General features: G+C 44.8%; 1 protein-coding gene across 3 annotated transcripts; it reads right to left on the bottom strand.

Annotated features, from left to right (window-relative positions):
- Nucleotides 1-8,528: 8,528 nt before the first annotated feature.
- On the bottom strand, nt 8,529-19,404 carry LOC101944681 (meteorin-like protein). Of its 3 annotated transcripts, none has more exons than XM_065563536.1 (4): nt 19,219-19,404; nt 16,650-17,059; nt 14,622-14,681; nt 8,529-10,263 (listed from the first exon to the last, which is right to left on the bottom strand). In XM_065563536.1, the coding sequence occupies exons 1-4, from the start codon at nt 19,311-19,313 to the stop codon at nt 9,947-9,949; spliced, it is 882 nt and encodes a 293-aa protein (XP_065419608.1). In that variant the 5' UTR covers nt 19,314-19,404; the 3' UTR covers nt 8,529-9,946. The 3 variants fall into 3 exon arrangements, with proteins under 3 accessions (XP_065419608.1, XP_023960327.2, XP_065419607.1); XM_024104559.3 differs by lacking the exon at nt 19,219-19,404 and adding an exon at nt 17,166-17,291; XM_065563535.1 differs by lacking the exon at nt 19,219-19,404 and having other exon boundaries at nt 16,650-17,085.
- Nucleotides 19,405-20,088: the final 684 nt, after the last annotated feature.

The following is a 20,088-nucleotide window of genomic DNA, read 5'->3' as shown; positions in this document are numbered from 1 at the left end:
ACAAATAAACAGTACTTGGGGTGTCTTATAACTGATAAGTGATTGGAGTGTTGTGGGGAAGGGCGAGACAAACCATGTTGTACAATTTTTATAGAGAGCTTTTCTAAACAGTACCCAAGCACTTCACAAACTACACGGAGATCATTCCTCATCTACCACTGAAATGCACCCACCTCTGGGCTGGGACACTAACTGCTAAACAGCAGCATAACCTCATGGTTGAGGTTTAGACCATTATTGCACCCAGCGGAAGCTGCAGACAGAATTCAGTATAAGCAAAAAACTGGAGGAAAAGGGAGAGACAACTGCGACTTGCCTCTGGTATAAAAACGCACCATGGATTCTCTTTGCATACGTATTGCCTAAAAGATGGCTGCCCCAGCTGCCTGTAACTAATAATATTTATTTAATACGTCTGTCGTAATAAAGCGCAGAGACTCGGATTGGGCTGGAGGACCTTCTTTGCTACGTAAGCACTCGCCACGCAAAAGTCGATACAAGTGACTGAGGAGCACCCAGACAAACTAAGTGAATGTGACTCTTGGTGAGCACTTAGAACACCACCTCCGTGATGGGTATTAAGTGACCTGGATCTCTGTCCCTGACTTACTTTTTCCTTTCCAGTGTTTCCTTGGGGGAAAAGATGGGGGGAGAGAAAGATCTATTTCTCCCTCAACACCACCTTGCATAAAAAGAAGACAATGGAGAAGTATCTTCTCCAGGGTCATTGTCTGGGAGCCTGCCTTGGGAGTGGGGGGAGGCTATTGGCTCCAGCGTTAAGATTAGTTCCTGGCTAGGGGGGAAAATGGATTCCCCACTTGCCGCCTGTGCACTGCCCTCCTCCAATGTCTGTTCCTCCTCACTCCGTGCAACTCCCCCTTGCAGGTGTCTACAGACAGTGGTGGGGTAGTGGTGGTGTCACCCACCCATAATTGCATGCAGCTCACGGTAGAAGCGGAATGTATGGGGCTGTAACCCAGAGTGCCCGTTTGCCTCCCTGGCGTTTTGGTACACTTGCCTGAGCGCCTTGATTTTTGTATGACACTGCTCTGTGTCCCTGGAGTAGCCTTTTCCTTCATGGCCCTGGAGACTTTAGTGTACGTATTTGTGTTCCTTTTTTTTGGAACGTAGTTCTGCCGTAACAGATTCGTCTCCCCAACATGCAATGAGATCCAGTACCTCCCATTCGGACCATGCTGGAGCTCGTCTAAGAATCTGGGACTGCGTGATCTCTTGTGATGGTGGGCTCTGCATGGTCACCTATGATGGTGGACTGTGCTGATGGTGACCAAACAGGAAATGAAATTCAAAAGTTCCCGGGGCTTTTCCTGTCCACCTGGCTAGTGCATCGGAGTTGAGAGTGTTGTCCAGAGCGGTCACAAAGGAGCATTCTGGGATAGCTCCCGGAGGCCAATAACGTCGAATTGCGTCCACAATATCTTTAACCCGAGATTGCGATCTCAATTTAAGCACTACTCCACTTGCCAAGGTGGAGTACAGAAATTGGATTAAAGAGCTCTTTAAATCGAAAACGGTTTGGTCATGTTGACGGAATCATTTTTTTCGAATTAACTTGGCTAGTGTAGATCAGGCCTGAGTCAATGTCCGGGTTTTCCTTTTCGCCAAAAAAAGGAATCTTCTCTTCTAATACAGGTTTTATCACTGGAGTAGCTGAGCTCCTAGTAGCATATTGAGAAACGCCTAACCTCGTGTGTGTGTGTGGGGGGGGGAATTCTCCCAGGGGGAGAACTGAGTGTGCAGTGGAAAGTTTGGTTTTTGCCTTAAGGTCTACCCCGTGGGGGTGCTCTTGTTCTCAGCTCAAAGAAGGGTGTCTCACGCTTGAAGGTGGTGAGGTTTGTGGTGGTCCTTGATTCCTGGGGGAGTTTGTTCCACTTTTCAGTTACATTGTTTGTTTTTAAAAGACAAAGCATGTAAAAGAAATCAGACTGGTGTACGTGAGAGTAGAGCCTGAGCCACTGTGCTACCTTAAGCAAGATACCTTTCTCTTCTGGCTGGTAGTAAGATGCCTAGATTCTCCTATGTCCAAGTGCACTGCTCTGTCCCCAACGTGCTAGGTATTAGTTTGTAACTTCTGTTATTGCTTGGGTATTAGTTTGTAACTTCTGTTTTGGGGGGCAGTATGTTGCCTTTATTTTATGAAGGTTCCTGGGGAAAAGGGACTCTAAAATGCTGTCCTCACTTGTGCATGCAGTGTCCATGTGGTTATATGTGTGACTAAAAGGCCAGGATTTGGCCAATGCTTCAAAAGGGAGAGAAATACATATTTTGAACCTTCCTGAATAAGATCTGCAACATTGGACCTATAGGCCATAGAAGAAAGTGAAGAGTATTGTGAAGTGATCATTATCCATGTGCATGTAATTTTGGAGGTGGGAGGACCCATAGCTATTATTAAATTCTAGGGCCGGATTCGGATCTCACTAATGCTGATTTCACTCCACTGATTTCAATAAAGTTATTCCAGATTTACACTAATGCAAATGAGGACAGATCAGATTGCAAACAATAGCCTGTGGAAGTGTGGATGGAAACACTTATCAAACCATCAGTTTCCAAATGTTTGTTTCCCTCCTCATAAGAAATAATTCTAGCCTTTCTGCAACGTGCAGTGTTTACTTCTTCCTCTCTCGCTCTCTCTTCTTCCTCTCCCCCTTTCAATTGAGTGGCTGCAACTTCTCAAATAATCAATATGTCAGTTAAAAACATGTCCCGGTGTGGCCATTGTACCACTCCTATTCAAAGGCCATGTCATTTAGACTTTCATTGGCAGCTATTTTGTCCCATTAAAAAGTTCAAGACAGCAATTTGTGAATCTTGCTTAGCCAAGTAGAACTGTGAAAAAAGGAGTTATTTTAAAAGTCAATTAATTGTGGTCTATCGGAGCCCTCTTCATTCACGTTTTTTTCAAGCCTTGTCACTGGCTCACATCTGTCAGCCCTCTGTTTCCCAGGCTGCTATCGGATGCCGTTACATTGTAAATAATGGGTTTATTCAGGCCCTTTATTGGACTTTGTGTGGTAGACACATTTGTATATCATTTTACGGTGTAACAATTCCATTTACATAAAATATAGGCAATTATGGGAGCGAGGCCAAAGCATTGGGGGAGGGAGGGAGCAGCCACCATTCAAATAATAAAAGCTAATTGAAAAGAGGCAGATAATTTAGGTGAAAATGCCAACGTGAGCGATTCTTGATCCCAAAATGATTCAACAGAACTTTAGGCAAGAGACTTGGTTGGTGGTGTGTGCGTACACTAAACACTTGACATTTTCCCATTCATTAAAAGAGTTTGTATTTTTCAATGAGTTATTGTCACATACGTCTCATTTCAAAAATCAAATGGTTTTAATGAAGGGCGAGAGAGAGATCATCCACAAAGTACAGCCATCTTTCAGCATTTGGGTGTAACTAGCTTGGTGGTATTACCTTTCCCAGGCTTAACCCTGCAAACCCAGACTTGTCCTTGTGATTGCAGAGGGACTACATGCATAAAGCCCTGTATGTGGAAGGTAAAAACAGAAAACTTTTGCTAGATTATCCTGACTGCATTGAATAGACTGAAAATGACTAGAAGAGGTTGCAGATTTTTGGGTGGCATGGTACAGTTCCTGCAAAATATCCTTCCTTCTTCCTGTAACCTTGTGATAATAATTCACTGTCACATGATCCTGATATACAGGCATTGTAGCTGTCCTTAATCTAGAAATTCTAGTTAGATGGAGGGTATGTAACTTCTTGTTATATAACAGAGGGGTGCCATACTGATGTTGCTTGTGGCCTATCAAAAGATTTTTCCAAGTTTTACTTGCTTTGGTGATAAGGGGAACTGCTTGCTGAAGTGTCAATGGGATGATGTGCTGATAGCATAGGTGTCCCTACAGGATACAATTGATTCCATTTTAAAGTCTTGTTCCTACCCTGTGTAGGGTGCATTAATCTGAAGTATGTGGTGGCTTTTTTTTTTTTATACAGAGGCACAGAATTAATAAATTTCTCTTATCTACTTTGATACCAAGGTTGTCACTATAGTATTTTAAGTGCATTTTTCCCTAAAAAGTTTTGAATGGTCTGATTCAGCCCCCTTGTACTCAGTGGAAGTTTTGACATTGACTTCAGTGGAATGAGAATTGGGGTGTGGGGAGAGGGTGAAATAAAAATACTTATTAAACCGTCGTCTTCTGAGTTTGAATGTGCCACAGTCTCAGCCCAGAATGAACTTGTATGAGCAGATTTTAAAACCCAGCACCTAAGAGTTCCGAATGAAAATGCTGAGAGCGTGTTAATGAGAAGTAATTATTATAGTAGAAGCATTTTAGCTCTTCTAGACCTCACTTGGGGTGAGATGAAGATCCTGAATTTGACAAATTCTGCAAGGTTTGTAGCCTTGTCACATTTCGCCCCATTCAGCTGTAGCACTTGAAAATGCTGCGTTGAGGTGGGGAAAGTGATGCAGGGAGAAGTCCAGGGCCAGATTTTAAAGGGACCTACCTCCCACTGATTAACTTGAGTCACTGGCAGAGCTAAGAATAAAATTCAGGTCTCCGAACTCTTTGCCTTGGGCTCTATCCATTGTACCATACTGCCTTTTCACTGGTGACATTAAACAGCCAGAAAATGATAGATATCAAAGGTACTAAATGGGCATCTCTTGAAGTATCCAGGTGTTAGTTACTATGCAAATAGTGCTGTTCTCCTTTCCCTCTAGCTGAGAGACACATTGACAACCTTGAGCTGCGGTCTAAAAAGTACCAGAGCTGATTAAGTGGTTTGATTCTAAAAGAAAAATTTGGAAGTGTAGAAAGTGGGAGTTAGGAAATGCGTAAACCTGTATTCATGTAACTGATCACAATCCCCTGCAACTGAAATGTTAAAAATCGACTGCGTTTTGAAACGGTGCGTGAAAAGGTCCGGCTGGCATTAGAAAAAGACCCCCTGCTCTGAAGGGGCCAAATTTCACCCTGGTGTAAGCAGGCACAAATCCAGTGAGGTCAACAAGCTAATCTTGGCCTTGCAATCTATTGATGAGCTTGTTACTGGATGGTGTTGGTCCAGTCATTCAAAAACTCATTACAGAGTCTTAAGGCTGGTTTTCTCTTTAATGAATCGAAGGAAATGTTCTGTCCCTCTTTTGATTCTGAATCTACAGAGCAGGTTCAAGTCCTGGAAAGAACAGATGTTTAGCTGCATGAAGAACATTGCTGCTTTATGAAATGTTACAGATCAGACAGTTTATAGAGCCAGTTTCACTCCTTTCTTGGCACAGTTTAAAAGACTGATTTGCAACTGTGGGGAGGAAAATGCGGAACATACTTTCTGTGAGTAAACAAAATCCACTGGTTTAAATGTAGGAACAGTAAAGAGAAAATCTTGCTTTGCTTTCACTGGCCGTGATGAGAAGAATGCTTTACAGTTATACTGAATCTGCACTAGGGCACAAGGCCCAAATTTGCTAATGCGACTGATGATTTTGGGTGTTTCAGTTTTTGAGTGTCTGACTGTGACTGGAGAGGTCTTAAATCCTCTGAAAATCGGGTCCTTAAATGTGTTGGAAGGTGGGTGCACAAAATCATGAATCACTCTTGAAACCATAGGCCCGACTGACTGGTTTTACCTCTTCCCCGTGTGAACATTACCCACACAATGGGGTGCATCAGGGTAGCCTGAAATCTGTAAACTGATTTTTTTTTTTTTCTTTCAGTGGGAGGAGAATTTGCTGTCTGAAAAGGAGGAGCTGTTCTCCATGGAGGGCTCAGTCTCTGAATTTGGGGAAAGCTTTACTTGCAGGCAATGGGTCTAATTCACCTGGATAACGAGGGAGGGTAAAATGCTACTCATATGGATTCTATAGTATGTTACTTGTACTGCACAAGTGTCAATGGCTACACAAAGGGCAAGAAGGTGTCCCAAACCAGCGTGATCTATCCTGAGGGACTGATGGGGGGAAAAGGCAGCCACTGAGCATTCATGTGCCATGATCTTCCTGTCCTGGGGTGGATGAGGAAAAAGGCCACCTCTGCGCCCCCTGCCAACTATTTGGCGTATCACCCGTGCCCGGTAGCACTTGCTGCCTTTTGTTTGCCCCTTTTTTACTGCTACGATTAATTCTAAGGGCCCAGTTCTTCAAGATGCTGTGTGCATCAGCCACCCATAGAAATCAATGGGGTGCGCATCGCCTCACAGGATCGGGCCCTATCAGGGGAAGAACACAAGCTCACGTACTATAATATTGTTTCAAAGGAACAGATATAAAGCTACCACTGCCCGATCTTATGTGGTTGCTTGGGCCTCGGACCTTTATGAACATTCTAGACTTTTGAAACAAACTTGTACCCGCTTTGTTTACAGGTGTGGGGGATTTTTTTTTTTTTTTAAAGCTGCTGCATGTTTTCCTTTATGGAAAAGTCCTGTAGAATGTAATGGAAAACACCTTTCCTAGAGACTTTTTTTTTTTTAATCATCTTGGAGACTTGCATGGAGCACGATGCCCTTTCTGTGCCATTCTAGAGGCTGGATCAACACACTCACAGAAAGGAGAGAGGTGGCTTTTGAATAATTTCTGTAAGACTTATTGCTTATTTCCCTATTAGGACTTTTCAGCAAGGGTTTCAGTATACCTGCTATTTGGGGAATTTGCAGAGGAATAGATTTTACATGGACGGTCTTTCCATTGCCAGCTTCTTACAGCTGGCCTTGAATCTATGTATTAAGCATGACTTCTGGCCAGCTCTTCACCTATGATGTTATATAGCTCTCTGGTTCTTGACCTACCTTGCGTTCTTTCATTTTTTCATTGCTTGTCTGTGTCAAGTGCATTATGGCTTTGACACACAATTAGTCTCTGCTTCGTCTTTTCCAAATAGAGGATACGAATGCCTTGTGGATGAACTGGGTTGCATTGAATGACCGACATAATGAAGTTGTGGGCATTACAAACTGCTTGCATAATTTGCTTTGTCTAGGTCTGTACAACCTCTTACTGTGGAGATGACTATAAGAGGCACAGAAATGCGTTCACGGGCTCCTATTATGCATGGGGTAATCCAGCTAAGGCCGGGAAGTCTTCCTGTTACCTTTTAGTCTAGTATAGCTTCAGAACAGATGCTATGATTCAGTAGGACCCTTCAGAAACTGGGTCAGGTATGAAGTTAGGGAAAGAAACCGTCTCTGCCCTGCTCTGAAATGAATCCGTGCCCATGAAATCTCGTGGGCTGCCATTCTAGCTTCCCCAGATTGGCTCCTTAGAAACAAGGTGCCAAAATTCAAATGTCCTGACCTGATCACAACCACTTGTACTCATTTACTTGAACAATGACTGTCTACCTTGTCATGCCAATGACATTGAATGTACGTGGTCTGACTCCTTATTGTAGTGGTTTTATTTAACTGCCCTTTTATCCAAAGTGAAATATTGGGGTTATCACCCATCTGTTACACATGAAGCCTCATCAAAAGCTGATCTTGCTGTTGAAACGCTTGGCCCTGGTATAAGCAGGTGCAAGTATTACACCAGGACTATTCTGGGTGCTGGCCGAGGCATCGCTCATTACAATGGATACAGGATCACTTAGCAAGTGTATAGGCAGTTAACACTTCTGGCTGCGAGGCTCCCTCTTTTCTAAGTTCTTTGTCTTGAAGAATCTTTGCTTTAGCACCTGGCTGTAATTGTTACTAGAGCTGGTCCAAACAAGGTAAAGTTTATAAAAAATTAGAAAATTTCAAACTAACTTGGCATTCTGCATGTTTCGTTTCTGGTGTGAAATTTTTCAGTGTTTGTATCCCCTCCCCTTTCTCCCCCTCCTTTTTATTTTTTTGCAGGGAAGGAGGGGAAGATTTTGATGAAAATATTGGGAACATTTTCAGTTTCCCAAAAAGACCTTTTTTTTTTTTTTTCCAAACAACAAATTAATTTGAAAAATGTCAACCAAGTCTACTTGTTCCTTTGGCTAGTCTTGACTTTAGAACTCTCGTAATGCAGTGAAATGTGTGTCGAGTGTAGCACTGCTGGAATAGGAACACAGTCAACGTGCACACTCTCTCGTGGTGTTCATTATTCTGTCAGCCTGTGGGTGGTTCAGGTTGCTAAATTCGAGATTGGTGAGGCACTGCACAACACCATTCCTTAGCCAGGATGGGTAAGGAATGGTGTCCCTAGCCTCCGTTTGTCAGAGGGCGGTGATGGATGGCAGGAGAGAGATCACTTGATCATTACCTGTTAGGTTCACTCCCTCTGGGGCACCTGGCATTGACCATTGTTGGTTGACAGGATACTGGGCTGGATGGACCTTTGGTCTGACCCAGTACAGCCATTCTTCTTCTGTTCTTCTTAACTATATATTATATATCTGATATGCATGCATTTATATGTACATAACTTGTACCCAGATTAATTTCATAGTGGACCATTTGTATTTAATAACATCTAACACTTAGTAAAACATCGTGTAGCTACGACAAGTTCTTCTGAAAGACTAAGTTAGTAAAGGAGTGTCGATGGCTCATTAAGCTTTTGAAAACAAAATATTTTATTTTCCAGCTAATGTTGCTGAGATATAGCTAAGGGCCTTTGTACTATGAGGAAAAACAAATACACAATAATGTATAGGATCAACATGTACAAGTTTGTTCCCAAATATACAAAGCAGTCAAATACAGTACGTAGGTGATCAGCGAACACAATGTTTGAAAGTGCAAAGTACAGCTGGGAAATGTGGACTGCACTTTAAAAAAACCAACCAAACAAACAACACTAACCCTTTAGACAAGCCCACTCATACAAATGATATTCAGTGAGCATGGACTTTCAGAAGAGCAGAGCGAGTGCTGGCTCTGGGATGTACCCAACTGTCTCTGAAACTTAAGTTCCTCAAAACTTCATTTTTGCTGAGCAAAGTTCACAGTGCAAACATGAAGTTAACAACATTGTTCATTTACTTAATCGCAAAGCAGGAAGATCAGATTCAGTAACAGGACGTCCGTTTCACCTCTTTTGATACAGCACAACCTTCAGTTCTGTCTCATCTGGATCACTTCCTACACATCGACCGCTACTTACAACGAATTGTGATTCAAACGCACGCGGTTGGGGGCTAACTATGCTTGCCTTACCAGGCAAGACTTGCCTTGAAATAAACAGTTTTTACCTGCAGTACCTTTCTTATAGGGCTTGACTGAACTGGGACAATTCATCAGGCTAGTAACTCATGTTAACCAGGATGATGATAATCACAAGAGCCCTTATCTACACTAAGGTCTTTAGCTGCTATAACCTGGTGCAGTCATGGTTGCTATACGGATTTACAACAGCCGAGTCTATGCCCCAGAGCCTTAGTTAGCATGTGTTCTAATGAACTGTAACTTCCCAAGAGAGAAACTTCAGGCAACTGACAAACCCACTGATAGGCTGTGGGCTTAGTAGCTCAACTCAAACTCTCAATGTCATTTGAGTCTGCATCATCCTTACTCTGTGTTTGGGGGGGGGGGGAATCTAATGGGTGAAAACTGAAGCACAGAGTGAAAAAAAATAAGTGGGGGGAGAATAGGGGAGAAAAATGCTAATGAAAAATACAAAACAGATAGGACACCCACTTAGTGCATCCTAGATTTTGTGAGGCATCTCCTACCTCTAACACACAGCACAAGCTACTCTTCAGCTAGGGGGGAAAAGCAGCCCCTTAAAAAAGCAGAAACTCCCCGGGAGGCAGGAGAAGCACCTGTATTTGAATTATAAACAAAGCACTTCATGGATTTAAACCATTCTGCAACTTCACTGTCCTAGTTTGAGAGGTTAATAAGCCATAAACTCGAAGAGGCTCTCCCAGCCCTAGCTCTAGTGAAATCTGTCTTCGGCCTTTGCTGAACCTCATGAACAGCATCCAAACATGAGACTGCAATCCTTTTACTCAGCGCTCTCATGACCTGCATTTCAGCTAAACTGAAACTCACATGGGTTTGTTCCCCGTTCTCTGGCTGTTCGGTAAATAGAATTGAAGCCCTTAAATCTAGGGGCACAGCCCAGCCAAGCTTCTCCAAAATGTTCATTGCCAGTGAACAGGAAATCTCCAGCACCTTTCTTTACCTTGCACTGCAGCAGGGTTTTTATGGTGCCCCTCCATTCACCAGTTGCTTCATCCTGTCGGAAAATTCTGTTTTTCTGCCGGTAGACTTTCTGGCCGCTGACTTCAACCTGGGTCATGTGATTTTCAGGGTCGTGGGAAACATTTCGGATCGATCCTCTCACCACTAGATGCGAAGACGACATGAATAGTGAGTTGGTTATGGCACAGCTGTTTCTGATAAAGAGTTCAGCTACGATAGTATTTTAAGTGCATTTTTCCCTAGAAGGAATAATTTTCTGATATTACATAGCACCTTTTATACCGATGGTTCCACATCACTGTACAATTAATTACCTGTTTGAGAACTTGCTGACAAACATGCAGCCACTTCTGGGGTATAACTCAGCAGCTGTGCGCACCAACGTACAATGACAGTCTAGTTCAAGGGTTCCTTAAATATTTTCAGTCTCTGTTCCCAGCAGTGACCCTGTCATGGGCCATCACGCCAAGTCCCCACTAGTCCTTTTGGACACCAGTTGAAGCACTGTTGGAAGTAGTAGTGTGGCCAAACCTCAGAGCAGGGCTCTGTCTACACGACCATTTCTCATGCTGCTGCTAGTGGTAGAGGTGCATTGATGGGCACCAGTGCAAATGCAGCTGAAGTGTTTCCCTCTGAGAGCCCCAGAGAAGGGCTTTACAGATGCTCCATGGATCATAAATCGAGAGCCATTTGTTAGGTTATGAATTTATCTTTTAGATTTCCAGTACAAATTTTGCGATTTTGATTGCTACAGTACTGTATTATTTCAGGTTTCTTAAGAGAACACCGTGACTAGTAAAGCATCGACTGTCAGAAAAAAATTGGAAACTGAAGCTAGCTATTTCATTCCCATAATGCAACTATGGGCAGATATTAGACTTGAATCAAAAATTCACCCGAATCATCATTTGATCAGTAGCCTTGTTTTGACAAAGTTTTGATTTGTCATCATCAGAATCAATCTGCAGCCATGTTCTGCCTCCATAAGGACTACAGGGCACTCGATGTTTTAAAAACTGTATTACCCACTATGAAATCTTCTTGTATAAAACATTAAATTAAAACCTAGTGAACAAGACAGACATTTTAGGGCCAGATCTTCCAGTGGTATAAAGCGACACCCCTCCCGTGAAGTAAATGCAGCGATGCCATTTGAGGATCTGGCCTAATGTAAACTAGACTTGGAAGTCAAAATAAAATAGAGGGAACTGTTAGTTCGCAGTGCTCTGGATGTGTAATGGTTTGTGTTCTGTTGGACACTCTTGGTGATTTCCAGTGGGGGCTTCCTGTGGCTTCAGGGTCCATGCTAGTGGAGGATTGGGACCTTGGGTCTGCTCGACACTAGAAAATTGTACCAGAAAACCTTACCTTTATTTTCAGCACAGCTGGTGTGCATACACACCTAATTTTGTCTCCTACTGACAAAACCCTCCATTTTCCCCAGTCCCTTTTTTTTTTTTTTTGGAGCAACAGAAACCTTTATGCCTCATTTAAACCATGCCATTTGCACACAGCCAGCCCCACCTGTAAAAACTAGCAGAGCTGGTTTGGGAAATAAAAATAGAAGAAAGGCCTAAATAAGTTGAATCATTTGTGTCTCCAGCACAGAGAATATCATCCATTTCACAGCTGCAAACTCATGCCTAGCATTTGCCGGTGTGAAATCTTCCTCTCCGTCCCCGTCCGCCCCCCAACAATCAATGGGAACTGACTTTTCTTATTACGTTTCTTCAAGAACAAATTCAATTTGAATCCAAAATACAGGGAACGCTCAGAGCGTCCCTCAACCATTCTGCCAATAGCCCCTGAGCAAATGAGAGGTTATACGGTTAGCTGGAACTTTGCAAAATATCCATCACTTGGCTCTTTCCTTTGGGGATAATGGTCTCATTAGTGTAAGGGGCACAAAGAGCTTATTTCTGAAAAGTCCAGGAACTTCCTTAGCTAATTTAATTTTCAAGGGCTGCAAGGGCTTAGCACAACAGATGTCTCCGCTCTGCTCTTCATCTCCTCCTTTGTGTGAGCATCTTTAATCAGATGCAGTCAAGTCTATTGACAAGCTATAATGCACGTGTTCCTGTTCCTCAAAGTTGCTCCTGCACGGCTCATGGTCTAGTGACTGAAGCCCTCTGCCTTAAGAATAACCATGAAGCCCCCATTCACTCCCGCTGTCATTTACACTTTCATTAGCAGCTATTTTCTCTAATCAAAAAAGTTGATGATAGCGATTTGTGAGCGTAGGGCAAGGAAGTCAGGTCATAAATAGAGTCCGTTCAAAGGGCTATTTCTTCTGGTCTGTTGGTGCCATAAGTATAAATGCCCCCCATTGTGCACCCTGGGCCTCCACATCTGTCAGTCTCTGGGGCTGCTGGCTGCGCAGAGGGAGAGCTGTTTGCATGGGAACTGATAACTTCATCAAGGAGAAACAATGGGGTAGATTGCATCAGTTAGTTCAAATGAAGAAGCAAGATGATTGGCACAGGAATACACTTTCATAGTAAGACCTGGGCTACTTTCAGTTTTGTACTGATATGCCACTATAGTTCTACCAGGACAACCCCTAGAATGGATGTAGTTATACTGGTATAAAGACGTCTTGTATCACTATAGCTTATAAGTAGGCTTGAAAGGAGTCGATTTTTATCAGTAAGCATTAGCAAATGTCCATTTCACCACAAACTGACATATTATTTCCATCCATGATCATCAAAATTTACCGTTAGGCAAAGTAAAAAAAGTGCTGCTTGAGAACTTCTTAGAGTTTGATGTAAGACTATTTCCTTTGGCTATTCTAATATAGACAATTTGTGTTTTAATAGCTAGAAACCTTTAACTTTTGAATCTCAATGTCTATTGTCATTAAATAAATATCATGACATAAGTTCCCGCACCTGTGAAAGTTTAAATTGATAAAAATAAAGATAATTAAAATCTATAATGTTGCACAACTGAAAATTTAAATTGAAAAAAGCTTAAATATAAACATTGATATTATCTGTTGGAATTATGAAAAAATAAAAATGGAATGCTGCCAATCCTAGCTATAAGCATATTTAACTGTGTCCACATTAGGGAGGTTGTACGGCTTTAACTAGACCAGTATAATTAATATGGTACAATTTGTGTTTGTAAAGGAAAAATCAGTGCAATAAAACAAAAACAAACAAACAAGTTACAGAGCAAGAGACAATACTGAGAAGTAACAGATCAGTAGAGATTTTGCAAGATGAAATAAAGGAGATAACATGACGCTGTAGCAAAGGCTTTAACAGTTTCCCTACTTTATAGCATATTAATGCATTTGTTTTCTCAAAAGGGATGTGCAATGCTGGGGCTGAAAAACGGTGTCATTAATGAAGGGTAAAGCTTCTCATACAACTAGGTTTAAGTCACAAGCAATGGACTCCATCAGTAACCAGAACTGGAACGTACGTGTGTGTGTGCGCGTGTGTACTTGTGCTAAGTATAGTAAACCATTGAGAGCACGATATGAAAGAGAGTAGAATAAAAGGGAATGTACAGAGGACAATTATAAATGTATCTGTGACCTTGTCATGTGCAGGCGCTGGCATTATGTAGCAGGAACTATTTCTGATTTGGCTTCAGTTTCAAGCTTGCACCCACTGAGTTTATCAAGGATAAAGGATCTCATTGAGGGACAGCAGAATCAATGGTTTTCAAAAAGATCTTTCTTTTTTTTTTTTTTTTTAATTTGATAGAGGGCAGTGGAAATTGGGGTTTTGCCATTGACTTCCACCGATGCAGGATCAGGTCCATTAACATTGTTTGCATCTGATGTTCTACAGTATCTGTGTGAGGTTGCATCTCTAACCAGACTCACTTCGGGAAAGTTTGATGGGGGGGTATAACGTACAGCCAGGGCTTAAATTCTCATAGAGTATTTCCTGGAGCCACCAATATGCTATAAAAACTCCAGGGGTTTGAAAATATTTACCAGAGCGCCGCTCCGGACAGCTCTGGCTGAATTTAAGCCCTGGGTACAGCCCCACCGTGAAATACATGGCGAGGAACAGTCCCCACAAGGATTGCTCTGCTATCATTACAGCAGTTTTAAGGTGTGATCAGTTTGGAAAAAGCCAACCTGCATAAACAGGGATTTTACAAAATTCTTCATATCTGTGCAGTTAGAGGGAAGGTAAGTAAAGAATATTTCTGCTGCACACGTGTGTGCACGTGCAAAACTATCAGAAAGTGAAAGGCAAGGGGCCTGTGACAAAATGATTCCAGCAAAAAACTTCATGCCAAAGAGGGAGTGTGTATAATGGACGTGGAAAGAAAAAAAATGGCTTTGCCTTCCCACCTGCTGGGTTCACTGTGTTTGATCTGCAGATGTGATTTATCCCATCTTTTCCCATTTCATTCTTTGACACAAGCTAGTGGAGTTCTCAGATTGAAGAGCAAAGTATTTAAAGAAGAGGCAAATAAGCCAAAATAATCAATGCATAATTAGAGGCAGAATATTTTCCTGTAAGTCTGCTTACCAAAATCACTACTGCAAATGGCCATCAGAAGCTCCATGTTGTCACAAGGACGGCACATTGCTAAAGAACAAAAGAATCAGTTACTGATAAATAAAATAATGATTGCTAACAGACCAGTGAAGTGTTGAGGGGAGTAACCTCATCCATTGATTTCAATGGGCTTTGGACCAGGCCAACAATATTCTTACTGTCCTTTCTTCAGTTCAGTAGTTTTGGGAGATATCATATAGTAGAAAACTTTGGTACTTTATGCATCCATCTACTTTGATCCCTGAAAATATCAAGAATTCTAGGTGGGTGTTTTGCTTAATTTCCAAAGTGAATTCCATTGGAAATCTTACCATCCCGGACTGCAGCACCAACGGCTCATTGCAACAGTTACAATACTTTGCACTTCTGTAGCCCCTTCCGTCCATTGTGTGATATGTTATATTTGTTGCTGGGATGCTGGGAATGCTGCAGTAGCACTCTGGTAAGAGGCAGTGGTAGAGACCATTGCTCTGAAATATGGGGCTATTTTATAATAAGGATTCTGAGAATTTCCAGACACTGAAATTAATGACCTAAATCTCACAGGGAGAAGTGACTTGCTCACAGTCATACACTGAGCCAAAAATAGAACACCGAATTCCTTACTCACAGTCCTGTGCTTTAAGCACAGTGCAAAAGTCTTCCTCACTGATTTTCTGTTACATTCCTTCCTGTCTTAGGGCAATTATATCCTGGTAGCCAATATGGCTATTTCCTCACTATGAAAGACACAAACCTGATGCAAGAATGATCAGAAGATCAGAATCAAGGAGGATGTCTCTAATGAAGCTGGGGCCTCCATCCATCAACGTTGAAGAAAGGATTATGGCTGGGATTTCCAAATGGCCTTAAGGGCAGTAGTTGCTCAAATCCTATTCAAAGTCAATGGGAATTGAGGGTTTAACTCTGGAAATCCCCATCCATGGCTCAAAGCCTGCTTCCCTTGGGGACTTTCCACTTCCTTGCTAATAGCTGGGCATATGCTGGAATATTGGTCATTTTGTAATTTACAGGGCCATGCCTGCTTTGTGACAGACGGATGTTCATACCTGTTTAATTCTATGTCATTCTAATTTTGAACATGCCACTGGGAAATCAGTTCGTTTCTGTTCCGAGTAAAGGTTATCTCATTATGTATTTACTTTGATTTATACTAAGTTTATTATACAGAATGTCTATGTCAGGCCCTGCTTGACTGTGCCAATCTCTTTACAATTACATCCTTAAGTGAGCATATTTCCTCAGTTACTGTCAGTACCCAAAACTAAGCCCCTCCCCCCAATAGTCTAAGAAAGGGGAGAGGACAGCGGGAAAGTGCTGTCATTGCTCTTTTTATTCAACATCCTTTCCCCCCCCACTTTCCTACAGCCGGCCTCAGCCCTGAGCCACTGCCACGTGGGTTGAAGACATTGTCTGAGGGTCTCTCAGGGTACAAAATGGGAACAGAACCAGGGTAGAATCTTCAAAAGCACTTTAAGGACGTAGGAGCCTAAATCCATTTACAAAAGGCATTTAGGCTCCTCAGTGAGCTCTGGGCTCTTAAAGCGCCTAAATTAATTTCTGAAAAGGAAACGCAGGAGCGTTCGATGCTTTTGAAAATGTTCCCCCGTGTTCCAGTGCTGCTTGCTCAGGCGCCCATGATTAAATTAGCTGACAAATGGGACAGGATAGAATTTCCCCTCACAGCACCGGGAGCTTTTCCTGCTTTTGGAGCACGGAACAGGGGTAGCTCGAGAGCCTCTGTGCTGTAAGCATCTCCCAGGATCAATGTGATGTGTTGAGGGGAGTAGGGAGAGGGGCAGGTGCTGGGGTTCATAGGTAAGAGATTATCCCCCTCCTGCAACGAGGAACACCACAAGCCCATTCATGAAATTGGCTCCCGGTTAATGGAGCCCTGCACCATTGTGGGACCCCTACAGAAGTGGATCAAGCTCTGCATGGGTTCACCTGTGTAGATCCATTTGCAGGATCGGGGCTTATGGGAGATCTCAGCCTTACCTTCCACAAGGGCCATTTTCTGGAAGTCAGGGCCCGCCGTGCTTTGGTTGCTCAGCAGTTCATACTGGAAGCTGGCCGTCCTGCGGCTGATATCCCGCTGCGGGCTGGCCTGCAGGAAAAGGGCGACCCGCTGTGGCGTGTGGGCACTGAAGCAGGACACGTGGCGCAGCCGCGCCTCCTCAGCTTCGCTCACCACCAGGTGCAGCTGGCCAGCGCGCTCCACGTAGATGTTGGCACCCTGGAAGTCACTCGCTGGCTTGATGCAGACAGTGGTGTGTTTGGTGCTCGACAGGTTGGGCTCCAGGACAACACGCAGGGCTCGTGCTGGGTACAGCCATTCCAGGGAGCCCTCGGTGCAGCGCAGGTGGACCTGCTCCACGGTGCGGGAACGAGGTTCCCAACTTAAACCACTGCCAAGGCAAGGCCAAGAATACATTGTTAATAATGAACAAAACCTAGGCAGCACAGGCTAGTGGGAGTCAGCAGAGTGAGGTCACTCCCTAACCTGCCACTAACCTGCTGTGTGATCTGGGGTAACCCATTTTACTGCTCTGTGCCTCTGTTTCCCTTTCCACCCTTTGTCTTGCAGATTAAGAGTGCCAGCTCTTCCCAGACAGGGACCGTCTCTTTTTTATGTGTGCCGTGCCTAGAACAACAAGGCCCCCATCTCAGCTGGGCTTAGAATACACATAATAAACAATCCCCCTTTTTTGTACACGAAACAGGGAAAGAAATGACCCGTGGGAGTCAGAGCCAGCCTGGATGATTTGTAAGTCTTACCTCCTGGTGCCTGGCCACTGCTGGATTGCTCCCTATACTCTATTTTCTCCCCGTTTTCAAGAGGAGACAGCAACGTGCCTCAAAAGTCTTGTTGCAGCAACTACAGGATGTAGATTCCTGGTCTACATTATTAATGATTGTTACTACTACATTTAATTATTTCTCTAGTGGCAGCTATTAAAGGAGAGCAGCTTCTGTGGCAAGCTGCCTGGTAACAGATGTAGGGTAACTTTTTCAAACGAGCTGCAGAGTACGTTGCCACAGCCCACGGCCGGGAGTCTCCCAGCCCGGGGTTGACAGAGTGGAGTGGGGGTCCTGCTAGGGCTCTAAAAACTGCTGTGAAGATCGCACTTTGAAGCTGCAGCTTGATTCTGAAGCCTGCCCCTTGTCCCAGGCTTCAGAGCCCACACTGCAACTTCAACGCTAAGCCTATGTCCCATTTTTAGAAGTGACTCAGGGTAAAGTTTTTAAAAGTGCTCAGCATTGACCTTTCCAAACCAGGACAAAATTCCCATTGCCTTCAGTGGGAGCAGGGTTAGATCAATGCTTAGCCCTTTTTGAAAATCCTACCCCTTGGAGCAAGTCCTAATGCCTTTCCATGAGAATGAGGTGCCCAAGTGCCTAAGTCCCTTTTGAAAATGGGACTTAGACACCTAACGCAGGTGGACTTTGAAAATGTTACCGGTAGCTACTAGTGAAGAGTCATTTCTAAACAAAGAGCTGTAGGCTGGCCCTGATTCTGATCTTGCTCACACTAGCTTTACATCGATGCAATTTCACTAATTTGTCGTTATGTTTGATTATACTCGTAGCTTAGATCTGAATCAGGCCCAGTATCTTTTTTACTATAGCTGGTTTAAAAAAAGGATCGTAATTTTTGTGAAAAATTTGAACCACGTTTTCCTTCAAAATTATGACAAAAATACTATTGAACATTTTCCACCAGTTTTGTATCTTCCTGTTATTTGACATAGATGATACACTGATTTGTTAAGGGGAAAATCTTTCAACATAGCTTGACGCCCCAGGTTAGGGTGCAGGTGTTTTCTGCAAAGGTCAAATCCTGCTTTTTTTAAAAACACTTAAAATAAGACACTGACATTTGGGGATGTTGTAAAACAGTCTGATGATATTTCTGCTGTCAGGGTTCAGGCGTTCAGTAGACAAGAGAAACAAAACTCAATATTGTTCTTTCTTTCTCTAACATCAACTCTAATGATTGGAGTCATTGCTGTTATATCACTGGATGGCTTTTGGGATGGCTGTAAAAAAGAGGCCCCGCTTTAAAAGCGGGACTGGGAAGCTGCAGACCTGGGCTCATGACTCGCTGGGTGGCGGCAGACAAATCAAGCTGCGGCTCCGTGCCTCAGTTTCCCCATCTTCAAATACAGAAATAATATGCACTGGGCCACCCTCAGATGGGCTCTGTTTGTAACGGGCATAAGAGGCTACGCAGGCACCCCCTATCTATGCAAGAGCTTCACCTTGTCTCAGGCTGGGTAACACCCTAACCCCAAGAGCTCCCGCTCTCAGCGGACGAGCGGGTGGGTGGAAAAATTTCGATCAAATCGGGGTGGGAGGACAGACAATCCCCCCCCCCGGAACATCCTCATGTCCTTTGCCATTTTCTGGGGAGTTTTCTGACCTTTCGGGCAGCCCAAGGCGCCCCCCCCCAGGAGATCTGGGTACATCCATCCCCAGGAGACCAGCAACCCCTGGCCCGGCTCTGGGGGCTCCCCACCGGCTAGGGCCCGGGGCGGCTCTGCGCACCCCTGGCCGGGGCTCTTACCTCCCCTTCCAGCTGCAGCGATCGGCGGCGCCTGGCCCCAGCCCGCTCCCCGCCAGCAGCAGCAGCAGCAGCCACGCCGCCCGCCCGAGGGCCATGGGGGGGGGGGGGGGGGCGCCGCCGAGCCCGCCCCCCTGGCGGCCCAGAGCCCCGCACGCGCCCGCTGCAGCCCCCGGGACAGAGGACGAGCGCGCGGCGCTGCTGCCTGGCCTGGGGCTGCCGCGTTATAAACCTGGGCAGCAGGAGGGGGTGGGGGATGGATGGAGGGGGGGGGGGGGCTTTGCTGGGACACCCCCCGCCCGGGTCCTGTCAAGTGGCCCTTTGGCGTTGGGATGACGGCAGGGCGGGCTGGAGTTTGGCAGCACAACTGATTGCAATTGATTGCAATAGCAAATGATTCCCCCCCCCCGAAGGATGTGGGGGTGGGGGAGTCGCAGTCGTGGGGGGGGGCAGGGCCAGCTGCGGAGGGTGCATGGGGGCTCCGGCCACCTGGTCAGGCTCCCCGGCCCGCCCCCCTTGCTGTCTCACCCCCCCCCCCGGGGGGGGAGGGGAGGCAGGGAAGGCAGCAGCGCTGGCTAGGAGCCCCCCCCCACCCTCCTGTGGGGGCTGCTGCGAGCTATTGGGCTAAAGCTGCTTCCACTAGAGCCCAACCCCCTCCCTCCCCTTGGGCTCGTGCCGCGCCGCTCCGCATCCCCGAGCAAGAGCTGCAGCCGTGTAGACACACGGGGCCGGAGTTACCAGGCACAGCCGCACCCGCTCTCCGGGTAGGGCTCGGCCTTGCGCTAGCCCCTTTCATTGCCCCCCGCCGCTGCCGCACTTGGGCGCCAAGCTTTGCTCACAGCGCTAATGGCTGTGGGTCATTTTTAGGACCCA

This window comes from Chrysemys picta, chromosome 12 (genome assembly GCF_011386835.1).
Source record: "Chrysemys picta bellii isolate R12L10 chromosome 12, ASM1138683v2, whole genome shotgun sequence".
Lineage (NCBI taxonomy): Eukaryota > Metazoa > Chordata > Testudines > Emydidae > Chrysemys > Chrysemys picta.
The sequence above is the reverse complement of the archived record's forward strand: the minus strand, read 5'-3'. Positions and strand labels throughout refer to the sequence as shown.